The 13,231-nt window shown below is 35.1% G+C and overlaps 1 protein-coding gene across 4 annotated transcripts in view; it reads left to right on the forward strand.

Moving 5' to 3' along the window:
- LOC123867066 (polypyrimidine tract-binding protein 2) overlaps positions 1–13,231 on the forward strand; it is a 270,705-nt gene that overhangs the window by 105,777 nt on the left and 151,697 nt on the right. The window contains exon 1 of one of the 4 annotated variants that reach the window (XM_045908909.1): positions 11,836–12,069. The exons of 2 other annotated variants lie outside the window; for them this stretch is intronic. In XM_045908909.1, the coding sequence (XP_045764865.1) occupies positions 11,986–12,069 (84 nt within the window). In that variant the 5' untranslated portion in view covers positions 11,836–11,985. Of the gene's footprint in view, positions 1–11,835; positions 12,070–13,231 lie in introns of those variants that run through there. One more of the 4 variants, XM_045908911.1, reaches the window with a different exon arrangement.

The following is a 13,231-nucleotide window of genomic DNA, read 5'->3' on the forward strand; positions in this document are numbered from 1 at the left end:
AAGCAGTTGAACAATATTCAATCGAATAAAAATAAAAACTCAAGTAGTATCGTGTGGTGTTTTCCATTAAAGAAAATTACGAACGCGTGGACTGGGACGCCCGTTCCTTTTCTAAGGCCACCGTTAGTTGTATACAATCCTTTTCGTCGCAACATATCGTCCTTTTCTTCCCGAATTGCGGCTGTCCCGACGCAGCAGACACGTCCAGGTAATAACGCAATAAACCACTGAGAGCTTCTCCAAGAAAAGCGATCGAGTTTTCCTTGAATCTTTCGAAGAGTAGTCACCCGATTTTCTCCTCTGATGCACTTGAAAACAAACCTTATTTTCATTAGATTTGTGTTTGTTTTCCGTTTACCGTGAACGTTGGGTGAGCGGTGTGCAATCGGTCGGGATGCTTGACCACAGCGCCGTTTTTCGCGGTGCAGCCGCAACCCTGCGGCCATCACTTTGTGTAATTGAAAACTCGATGTGCACTTGTACTGAACACCCGCTTACAAATAAATCTTTTACGGTAAAACTGTTTATGTGTAGTGAACGAGGGCGACTTTTAACGAACAACTCATAGCTCATTTTATTTCGAACTTAAAGTTTATGACGACCCTTAGTGAAAATTTTCTGTTGGTAAACAGCCTAGCTGTTTTTAGCCTCAATAGATTTTTTTTTAAATTTGAATAGTTTAAAAAAATTGACAATTGTAGATTTGAAATGTCCGGCTTTTAGCACAGCCAATTGCTTCCTGTTTTCCTTACAAAAGTTCCTCTATCCAAACCATTAACTAATCCGATTCGACTAATGCTCGGGCGAACACTAAACTAAGCTCCCTTAATCCAGAATAATAAAAATAGTTAATAGGACAATAAGACCAGTAGCTTTTAGTCTATGTTTACCTATGCAGATACTTGTTTTGCCGTAAAATGGCAGAGAAAAGATTTATCTCTCAAAAATAGCACGTAGTTTTTGAATACGCAATGGGTGAGAGTTTTGCAATATTTAGCAAGATACACGACTGTTTGGGGTCGTGTATCGCAACTCTTTCATAGTGTTATGAGATTTTTGTTTTGAGAGTTGGGAATGAATTGGTGGTCTTTATAGTGTCTAATTTTCTATGCTATTAATAAGACGTATTCCAAACAACAACTGTACGAAGTTTCAACTCAATCAGATGAATAAAACTGTGGAAACGCTTTGATTTTCCAGACCAAAAAAAAAAAAAGCGAATCCTTCTCTGGAACGCAAGCTCGGTACCAAATTTCTTCAAAATCAGTTAAACGAATGGCCCGTGAAAAGGTAGCAGACAAAAAAACACACTTTCTTATTTATAAATATTGGTATGGATTTGAAAATTAATAAATAAATAATTTATTTGAGTTGGAGGTTTCGTTTTCCGCGCTGACCACTGGGCAATCGGTCATCAAAAGTGATTCAGTGGGTCAAAAATAAATGCAGTGCAAATATTTCTTTGTACGCTTTGTTACCACCAACGCGAACGATCTCTTTTTACTACGTTACCACGTATTGTTTTACTATGTTTGAGTTGCTTTTCACGTATTGTGCTAACGGGAATATTGATATTGCTTTATATAAAAGTTGTGTTCAAAATGTAACGTAAATATAAAATTGTAACACGACAACCAGTGCAACAATAACTTTTAACTGAAATGTTTTGTTGCAAACTCTATAATATTTTTTTTTAGTATTCAGTATTTTGAAAATATTTTAGTGCTAGCATGCCGGACACACTTTGTCACGTGACTTGAGAAGTATACCTTCAGTGCCCCCCTTCGACTAGTCCCAACTAAATCTTTCCCCATATGAGAGTAAGAGAGATAAGAGTTAAGTTTTAGCGATAGGAAGAGAGGCGATTGTTAGACTTTGGGCCGTAAGTAGTGCTGTGTGAGCTGAACTGCACTTAATTGCGTAGTGACAAGAGTCGCTATTTATTTAAACTTGTGGAGTGAGCCTTCTGTACCCTATAAGGTACCTACTAAATAATTAAATATTCGGTGGTGGTAAATCAGTGGTACTATCAATGATTTTAGGAAATAGATACTTACCGATAATTTCCTAACCCTTACGCGTCGTTTCTAAAATATAGCAAAACTAGCTTGATACGCGCGACTTCGTCCGTGAGATTCTCAAAATACCGTGAAAACTCTTTGATTGTCCGGGATAAAAAGTAGCCTGTGTCACTCTGCAGGACTTCACCTAAATTCATGCAAACAATTACGCTTATCTGTTGCTCCGTGTTGGTGTGATTGAAGAACTAACCAATAAACTTACAAACAAACACACTTTCGCATTTCCACGGTAGATTGTGACAGAGTAAAACTAAACAAAAGTAAACAAACAACACTTATTTTAAAAATGAAAGTTAACTTCGCCTATTATTATATACAGATCCAAAACGAGAAACTCGTTAGATGTTTAGACTTCGAAAACCATTTTCAGGCGCCCAAGTAAAAATCAAGCGAGCTAACTCAATAATATAATCGATGCCGAAGTGTGAGAGTTGAGCCGAGGCAGGAATTAATAAAAGACCGCACTTTGTCAACTGCTCCTTTAATTTTGATGAATTAAGAAAATAATTTATTTGCCAGCTTTTGCTTTCGCTTTGATTTATTAAGCAACTTAGCGCTATTATTGTATATAGCATCTGAGGAAATTGTTTGTGAAACATTCATACTTCGCTTATTATGACTCTAATGACGTATATTAATCATATCATGTCTTGCAGATATAAACTTGATTAAGAAATGTTTAGGTAGAAATTAAGTGGATATATTGCTAAGTGGTTTGTTTTATGCCTGTTGTTTAATGATTTTTTTCCTTCTTTTTCAGGTAAGCTATTTATCAAGTTTACGAGTAAGTCATATTGTGATAAGCTACATCGTGGACGCGACAATCTTAGGTTAAAAGAATTACAACGCTTTTCAACACGTGAAACCCAGAACAACTTGTGTCGTAGCAACGTAACCGCGTAGCACCGTAGCGACCCCATCCGTAGTAAATCTTTTAATCTCTTTACAATGGTCCGACGTCATAAATTTGACATCTGTGACTTTTTTATTACGATATTCGAAAACGTGTCCCTCCCAACGGCATGATAAAATCGTATTTTATGGACGCGCCACCCGTCAGTTCATTATTTTACTTCGTTTTATCTATTAAATTGACGCGTAAACCGTAACACCGTACAAAATAGCTTGTATGAAATCCATCAAAAGCACGATTTTCGCGTTGCATTTATTTACAGGTGCGGAGTACAAAAACACGCTTACAAAAGGAAAAATGCAAATGTGTCATGAATAAGTAATTTATCTTGAAGGCTATTGTTGAAAATATTCAGGAGATTTTCAATATACAAAAGTTTCGTTACAAAAGATCTGAAGCAGGAGGTTAATGTTCATATTGTGATTTCTATGTATTTTCCTTGAATTGGTTCTATTAAAGGTCGCACTGGCGAGGGTCCCCGATGAATAGATAATATCCATTCGCTTCAGACCCTACCATGAGTCGACGTTTCTGAGAAATTGCAAACAACGCTATTATATTGTATTGAATTTGTGTCATTATACCACTTATTTGGTTTGGTATTCGGTAACGTTGCTTGAAAAATGCGTAATGCGTACTTGTAAATATTTGAACTTTGATCGAACAATAACATCTGTTATAAATTATTAAAAGTAATGAGACGTAAAAAGAATTTAAGTTGTAATTTTATTTGGCATCAACATAAGAGTTTTTTTTTTTTATAAAATAAAATAAATAAATAAATAAATAAATTATTATGTTTACAAATTGTTATAAGCAAAAGTAGTTTTTTTTTGCTTAGAACTATTACTTATTTTGTGTGGTCAATGGTCATCATTTATATAGCGATAGAAGCACCAATTAAAGCTTGTTATACGGAAAGACAAACACAGGCAAAGAAGATCACAGATAAAAAGAGAGAGGAGTAGGTAATAACGAGAGAGAAGAGAGAGAGAATGAAACGTACGGTGAAAGTAGTCAAATAAATAAAAGGGGCCAAAAATATGAAAATTTTGTTTAACTATATAGTTCTGTCGGTGTCCACGTTTCAACGCCATAACTGAGGACAGGAGCTCTTTTTTTAATTAAGTCATGATCAGCTCAACCCATCGCCGGCCCACTACTGAGCACGGATCTCGTCTCACAATTAAAAGGGTTTGGCTATAGTCTACTACGCTGGCAAAGTGCGGATTGGTCGACTTCACACATTGCTTGTAGCGCACATAGCTCCAATTTGGAGTGCGTGCCGGGATCGAACCCCGGACCTTCCGAATAGAAGGCCAGCGTCTTAACCACTAGGCTATCGCCGCTTTTGAGAGTACAGCACACTAAAGAAAACATTTCTCCCGCACAGTTTTTTATATGTATAGATAAAGATAGATGACTACCCTTCAATATTCGTCCCACCCATTCCACGCTATCATTGTAGCTCATTGTAGCCACTATCGCAAATTAACGATCTGAGGGCCCGTTCCGCAAAATGAGTTTTAGAGAGTGAACTCGTATTTTGGTGGGATAATACGTGATTTGTAATGAAATAATGAGGGTGCGGCGTTATATATGGGGTCCCCAGTGCCTGATAATGGAATTATTATAATGTTCAACCTGCTTTTAGTTACGTCCGATTACTCTAATGGTATATAAGTCTAGACTGCTTTACCGATTTTATTTTAATTTTATTTTATATTACTGAAAAAATGCACAAAAAACAGGTTGTAACTCTAAATCAAGCTCTAAATATTCTAAACATAAAAACAAAAGATCCGAATCTAAGTGTCAACCTCTAATAGATTGTCAAAGCAATGCTATACCTAATAATATTTGTCAATGCGGCGATTCAGATGTTATTCATTGAATAAATCAGAACCTGTCTACTGTTCTTTTTAGTACGTAAAAAAATATCAGAAATTAAATATTAAATCGTCAGCTTAACATACCTATAAATACACTTATCCATGATCAAGACATCTAATTGGTATTGCAAGCCTTACACAGCTCGAACTGAGCTAGATATTATCAGTGGCTAGGCTGAGCTAAGTTGCTAAGAAAATTTCAAATATTCTAAAAACCTAAAGACCGAATCGGTACCAATTCTCTGCTATAAATAAACGTGAAGTCTTTTAAAGTTATTTGATATAAATAATGTTTACTTTGAAAAAGTTAAGCTATATCCTAAAATAATAATTATGAAAGTCATAAAATAGTACTATTAAGCGATTTTTAAATTATCCATTGAGCTTTTATTCTACAATGTAATTGTTTAGTAAATTTTTAAGAACCTAATTTTATTTTAATGAAGCAGATTTGCAATGGGCATAGACTATAGATACATCCAGACGAAAGAACATTGTAACAACAACAGAACTTACGGTAGGTAATGAAAATACACTTTCCTTTATTGCGACACTCTTAACACTGATTTTTCTTTTCTCTCGAACATTTTATGCTCATCCCCGAAACTTTAGCAATACACTTATATCAACCGTGAATCGTAAGAAAATAAAAAAGTTTCCTATGTTTAATCTGCAGGCTTTGAGGATTTTCCATTGAAATATCACGCCGAACCCTGCTTTTAATAATCCACGTAGACATAATTTTTATTTATATACGACTTAAAGCAACTGAATATATTTGTGATTTACAATCTTATGACTTCGCTTATCTCTTTCCCGTATGAGTTTTTGGTCGTTTATTTTGCAAGAAAACGTACTTATTGCAAAGGAATACATTTTGTTCATGAGAAACTTTTGCATACTCTAACTCAAAACATTCGAGGAGAAATTGCCGGATACTGTGTTTCTCATGTCGTTGTTTCCTAACATACGAGGTTTTTTTGAGAAGATGAGTAAAATACATAATTCTGTTCGCCCTACAGACATATTTGTAGCTTACACTGTCGAAGCGCGTTGGGAATTCTTATCAACCAAACGCAGCACTTTGATTACAAAAGAAAGGAATATTTTAAGACCCCTTCGCTTGCTTTGTGTTTTCCGACACTTGTTTAGGCACAAATATAATTTATGTAATAAAAATATCACTCACTGTCTTACTATCCTCCTTTGGTTTTAAATATTTTTTGATTGAATTATCTTGGTTGTCGTAAAAGTCGGGTCGTGAGGCACAATAATATTAACAGTAGGTATAGGTACAATAAATATATTAACAACATTAACAAAATGAATTCCAAACAATTCTAGCCAAAGACCACAAAAAGTTTTGGTTATCTCAGCAACTTATTTCGATCATTGGAATCGGATACGGATCGAACAGTCCCCTCCTATACCTATTACTTATTCATAGATCCATGAATACTTAAATTCAATCGTGAGCTGAGAAACAAGCTTGCTTGATAATGTTTTAGTTATGTTGAGAGTAGGTTAATACATTACGTTTTAACACATATTTACATTACTATGATCAATCATTTAATTACAATATGTCAAAATATTTCTTATATTCCACAAGGGAAGCTCTTTACCAAGTTAGAAACTCACTTTGCAAAGAATGCTGATCGTTTACAATAGTTTTTAATAATTTAGGTTTTACTTTTCTTTTAAATTAATCTGAGCGTACTTAAATAATTCTAAGTATATAAACATTAATTTTTAATGATTAAAAATCGTGTTATTTTGAGGTAAACCCCAAATTATACGCTTGAATACAAAAATTTTAATAGATTTTGGTTTGCGGCGTAAATGACAGGTTGGCGCTTATTTATAACACTATATTGTATAAAATATTTTATCATCAAAATCTTTGTCACGTTATTTCGGTTATACTAGATCCCTAGATCTAAACGTGCATTTACATATACGCTGTTGCGGCCTAGTTCGCCATTCGCTTGTATTATATTTTATCACTAGCGACCCGCCCCGGCTTCGCACAGGTGGACATTTATTTTTCTATTTTCCGGGATAAAATATAGCCTATACGGATTCGGAAGAATCCGCCTAAGTAATGGTAAAAGAAATTTTGAAATCGGTCCAGTAGTTTTTGAGCCTATTCAATACAAACATACAAAAATACAAAGGTTTCCTCTTTATAATATTAGTATAGATTGACGTGTTGCGCGTTTGTGAGTTACCGATCGGTGCGGCTAAAATAGCTTCATAATATTATCTTATGAGCTCTTAGGAGACAGGTAAAAGGTATAAGACAACATATGATTATTTTATCCACACCGACCTGTCGGTACCAGAAACCTGCTTCTTTATGCTAGCACCCTATGACGTCTGACTGAACAGGTAACTCGCATCCCGGCTCGCCAGTCATTCCGCCTTCTCGTGTGTATGTGTAAATGTACTTTAAAATGTATACGAACAAGATGAACATTGTATGCAAGTTGTTAAACAGCTTCCTATCCTGGAGTGAGATATTTACGGTTACCGTTGCCGATTTTATAGTTTCATCGTCTAATACCCTCGTAGTACTACATAAAAGTAGTAATCGTAAAGTTTATAACACTAACAAACATTTGGGGAATGGGTGATATGTAAAAGGTCTTACTTTTTTAGGTGAATCGTCTTATTTGGCCGTCTACGTTTATTAGATTTTTTAGATGTCGGGTTTGGTCCTTGTAGAAAATTAGATCCTTTTCGTAATAGGTTCATAACAAGGCATTTCTTCAGATTGCGTAAGCCGTGGCTTACCACCATGGCCTTACAAATAGGAAGAGAAAATAAATACTTCAATAGTTCAATAAGTAGAAAGCTATTCTTGATAATTCAAAATCCGCAAATCTTCAATCTTTGCGGCCTAAATAGGCAGTCAGTACAGCAGGCTGCAGCATAACAATTGTTTGTGAGCTGGAGCTCACATAATTCCGTATGTCCATGGTAGCGAAGTTTGTGAGGAGATCCATAAGATTTTCAGTTTAGTTGAAGTAAATTTCTCAGTAATTCCTTTTTTATGAGAGATTTCTTTACAGTTAATTAGCATGTTTTATCGGTATGTATGGATTAAATTAAAAATAATATTTACTTTTTATTTTTAATGCGGAACAAAACGATAAAAAATTAACATACATTGAACAATTCGTCACAAGATTTAAACCTATACGAAAGTGAACCTTCATAAAACTGTTTCGTACAATGTTAATACGTGTAAACTGTAAACAAAAACGAAATGGTCAATGTACATCTGTTTGATGGATTCGGCCGTTTCCAATTTCTTAAATGTTTCTACCAGTTACCAAGGGAAAACAGCTGGACAACTTGAAACTAATAAAGGATTTGACGACGGTCTAATATTGACCACTTAAAGATAGTGACTTTCAAAAGTGAAACTTACTTTCATGGGACCTGCTTTTGCAATAATGGTAGATAGGTATATTTATTACAAGTGTAATTTATTATGAAATTTATATAAATTTATCATTTTTTTTTTCTTTCTGATTTTGCTTTGTGTTTATTTCAATATTAGCTGATCGCTTCGAAGATTTAAAAAATCCGCTTCCACTTGACTGCAATCACACATAATAATAAGTGATGGACATAGCGCGCCTGCCTAGAAGACACCTATTCTTTCTTCTTTTGAAGATACCATTATGAAATTATAGGCAGGCAGGTTGTACATGCAAGTAAAGATTATACTTTGAGGTTGACATTTTTTTTCTCTCTATTGGTAACGATTGCATGCATGCAAACAGTGAAACCAACGGCCTTCGGTGGTGTTCCCACTAGATTTCAATTTGGGGTTTTTCTAGGGACGTATCAACAAATTTTCCAACGGCCGGCAACGTATCGGCGGTTCTGCAAATGTTAATGGGCGGCGTAATCACATATCAGTTGACCCGCCTGCTCGTTTGCTGGCTATTTTTTTAAAAAAAAAACCGGCTAAGTGCGAATTAAACTCGCGCACCGAGGGTTCCGTACTCGTGTATTTTTTCCGACATTTTGCACGATATATCAAAAACTTTTATGCTTAAAAATAAACAAAAATTCGTTTTAAAATGTACAGGTGAAGCCCTTTCATATGGTACCCCACTTGGTATAGTTATATTACTTTGATAGTTGAAACATATTTTAATTTTTTTTTAATGATGTAACCACAAATTCACAGTTTTCGGATTTATTCCTTTACTTGTGCTTTAAGACCTACCTACCTCCAAATTTCATGATTCTAGGTCAACGGGAAGTATCCTATAGGTTTTCTTGACAGACACGACGGACGGACGGACAGACCGACAGACAGACAGACAGACAGACAACAAAGTGATCCTATAAGGGTTTCGTTTTTCCTTTTGAGGTACGGAACCCTAAAAATGAAAAAATCCTGTCAGTAAGTACTTTTAAGATGTTGTTTTAATAGAGACATACACGGTAAGCCGACTTTGCTTTAAGTTTATAGTACTTTAGAAATGTTGATGTTAGCTATGGTAGCTACGTAGGTTATAATTATTTATTGTTCAACGTAATCAAAGCCTTGATACATAGTTAAAATAATAGTGTAGGTATGTCACGTAGATATATGAATTAATTAACATGTTCGTTTATCGTAGTCGGGAATACCTAAGAGCCTATATTAATCTCCTCAAGAACCATTTCCTTACTAAAACAATTTGAGGGACACAAGAACGTTCCGATACGAGTGTGTTTGTACTGTAATATAAACTTGACCCTATTCTGAGGAGGTACCATTGTTTATCTCTTCATTGTCTGTGATAACATCTCACTAATTAGACGTTTAGTAAATTACTTAATGTAGTTTTTTATTTAGTTTTATTTAGGCATTTTAATGTACAGATTTTAATTTAATTTACTTATTATAAAAATTAACAAAGCGTGCCTAATTCGAAGCGTAACGCGTGCTCAATAGTATGCCGGCAATAGAACCTGTATGGGCGACAATTGTCTGTAAAATATAACTAGGAGTGCATACCTGGACACATAGCGTCGATTCTACAAGTCAAACTGCAGCCTACTGCAACGCACGTGCCGACATTCATTAGCGAAGTGACGCGTCCGACATCAGAATCTCTTGCCGCGTGCGAACTACTCGTGTGCACGGTCATAATAATAATTGACGCTCGAATTGGATTGCAGGTAACGACGAGACGGAACAGCTACGTGGTAACATTGTAGTTAAAATATAAACCATATTAAATAGGTAGGTACTCTGGCGCAATAGTAAACGCTATGGCCTATAAGGTCGAAGGTCTGGGATCATACGATTTACTTCACTGATGTCAGTTAGAACAAATGTTAGTGTTGCCAAAGCTAAAAGAGTGAGGAAATTAATTAAAATATCCCACGATTGCAAGACCGTCCTGTGGTCCATAACGTCAAAACTGACCAAGTGCGAGTCGGTCTCGCGCACAGAGGGTTCCGTACTCCGGTATTTTTTTCGCCATTTTGCATGCTTAATCAAAAACCATTTATAAAAATAAATAAAAATCTGTTTTAGATTGTACAGGTAAAGCCCTTTCATATGATACTCCACTTGCTATAGTTATCTTACTTTGAAAATTAAAAACATTTTAATTTTTTTTAGTTACCACAAAATTTTCAGATTTATTTCTTTACTTGTGCTATAAGACCTACCTACCTGCCGAATTTCATGAGTGTAGGTCAACGGGATGTATCCTATAGGTTTTCTTGACAGACACGACGGATGGACGGACGGACAGACAGACAGATAACAAAGTGATCCTATAAGGATTCCGTTTTTCCTTTTGCGGTACGGAACCCTAAAAAGGTCATAAGTGCGACAGGTTTTTGATGCAATAGTTTCGTGGAATTGCTACTCAAATTCTGAGGCCGACTGTACATCAAAATCGGTATATTTGTTTGTCACGATAAAGAAGAAAAAGGACAAAAACTCACTTTTGAGCCATATAAAACAAGGCAGTTTCTTTTCCATCATGGACAAAACTAATTTTATAAACGAATTATCCCAACTATAAATAGTTCTTTAATAAAAAAGCTCCAGAAAAAATGAGATGAGATCTGGAGATTAAAATATCAAAACGCGTTGAACACCTCCGCTTCATTGAGCAAGACTTCGGTATTGTATGTCAAGACGCCCAGAATGATATCTGACTATAGCTGTTAACATCGCCTGGCCGATTATATGGTCCATTTTTGTTATTTTTTAATCCCCGACCCAAAAAGAGGGGTGTTATAAGTTTGAGGTGTGTAGGTATCTGTCTGTGACATCGTAGCTCCTAAACTAATGAACCGATTTTAATTCAGTTTTTTTTTTGTTCGAAAGATGACTTGATCGAGAGTGTTCTTAGCTATAATCCAAGTAAATCGGTTCAGCCGTTTGAAAGTTATCAGCTCTTTTCTAGTTATTACTGTAACCTTCACTTGTCGGGGGTGTTATAAATTTTTAATTTACAATTGTTTATTTTGCATCTGTGTAAATGAATTATAACTTTTGGATTAGACCTGTCATCCCCGACCAAGGTGTTTACGCATTTTAAAACTTCAAAAGTATGATTTCAGAAAACTACTTACCAAGGTAACTTAATGATTATTTCATTTTATGCTACTGTTATATATAATATTTTAATAAATACTAAAACAACCTTTTTGCATGTAAAAATGTAAAAAAAAAACATTTCTAGCTATCCACTAATTTGCTATGTTCTAAAATTTAGTTTCATTTGAATGAAAGAATGGCGATCTATTTTCATAAACTGCGTAGTTTTGACATACATATTATTCACAGATCACTTTTATACTAGTCTGATTACTCTTTGGTTTTGATTCACAACAAATAAAAGTATTAGGTACAGGAACATAAGTGGGTAACAGATACGCTTTGTGAAAATAAATTCGCTGAAGTGCGGGTACGTTTAAAAAGTGCGCTTGTCAAGTGCCAGTGTTCTTTTCGTAACCATTTTAGCTAACGTGCTTTGTCTTAATTACTTTTAAATACTCCTTCTTTTAACGTTAAACTTTCGAGTTAGTTTTTTCTTGTAAATATTTTTGTGCACAATTTGGTGTGATGTTATTTACTTTTAGTGATTTGTTATCGAAGCTCCGGTACGTTTGTGATGAGCGGAATAATTGTTTAGACCATTCTGTTGAGGTAAGCAATTTAAAAAATATAATTGTTGCAATATAATTCGAGTACGTAATTTTTACCACTAATAATTCGTGAAGAACAAAAGTCATCCGTTGTCGCTTTTTTTTAACCTCCGACCCAAAAAGAGGGGTGTTATAAGTTTGACGTGTGTATCTGTGTATCTGTCTGTGGCATCGTAGCTCCTAAACTAATGAACCGATTTTAATTTAGTTTTTTTGTTTGAAAGGTGGCTTGATCGAGAGTGTTCTTAGCTATAATTGAAGAAAATCGGTTCAGCCGTTTGAAAGTTATCAGCTCTTTTCTAGTTACTGTAATTAATCTAGGTTTAAGTACTATAGAACTGACATGTACAAATTGTATACAAGTTCTTTAAAATAAAGATTTTAAAAAAAAAAAACCTTTACTTGTCGGGGGTGATATAAATTTTTAATTTACACTTGTTAAATAAAGTACCTAATTACATTCAAGGAAGTTTAGAATATCTTATACTTATTTATATAAATACTTGTTAATGCCCGTGACTTCGTGGATTATCCATTATTGATTTAATCTCATTTTGTGGTTTAACGACATTTTATATTGTAGATAACGGGTACATACCACGATAAATTTGGTGTTTTTTAACTGCCGATATTTCGACTCAGTTGCATGAGTCGTGGTCACGACGAGACGATTAAAGATCCATCGGAAACCGTGATAAAAAGTAGCCTATGTCACTCTCTAGGTCTTAATCTAGACCCATGCAAACAACCACGTCGATCTGTTGCATCGTTGTGATATGAGGAAGGATTTTATCGGAAATTCTAACGATATCGGTGCGGATCAGCTAGCTGTAGAAATTACGTAATTTCCTTCAAGAAACAATGTTGTTATCCTAGTCGTAAACGGCTAAAACAGTTCGGAACATTTTATCCTCTAATTGCAATCTCCTAGCGACGATTTGTTAGGTCCCCATCTGTCTTGGCGGAACTTTGGTTTCGCTAGTTGCATTTGCCGCGTCACGGACTAAGCATTTATCAACGTATGGTTGCGAGTGTTGCCAGCACCTGGACGTTGCCACTGTTTTCTAAAGCGTGTATTTTTTTGTTTTTCCCATTCGTTTGAAGTAGATATTTTATATTTGTGGCTATGTACAGTAGATATTATTTCTAACTAGCTGATACCC

This window comes from Maniola jurtina, chromosome 7 (assembly GCF_905333055.1).
Source record: "Maniola jurtina chromosome 7, ilManJurt1.1, whole genome shotgun sequence".
Classification (NCBI taxonomy): domain Eukaryota; kingdom Metazoa; phylum Arthropoda; class Insecta; order Lepidoptera; family Nymphalidae; genus Maniola; species Maniola jurtina.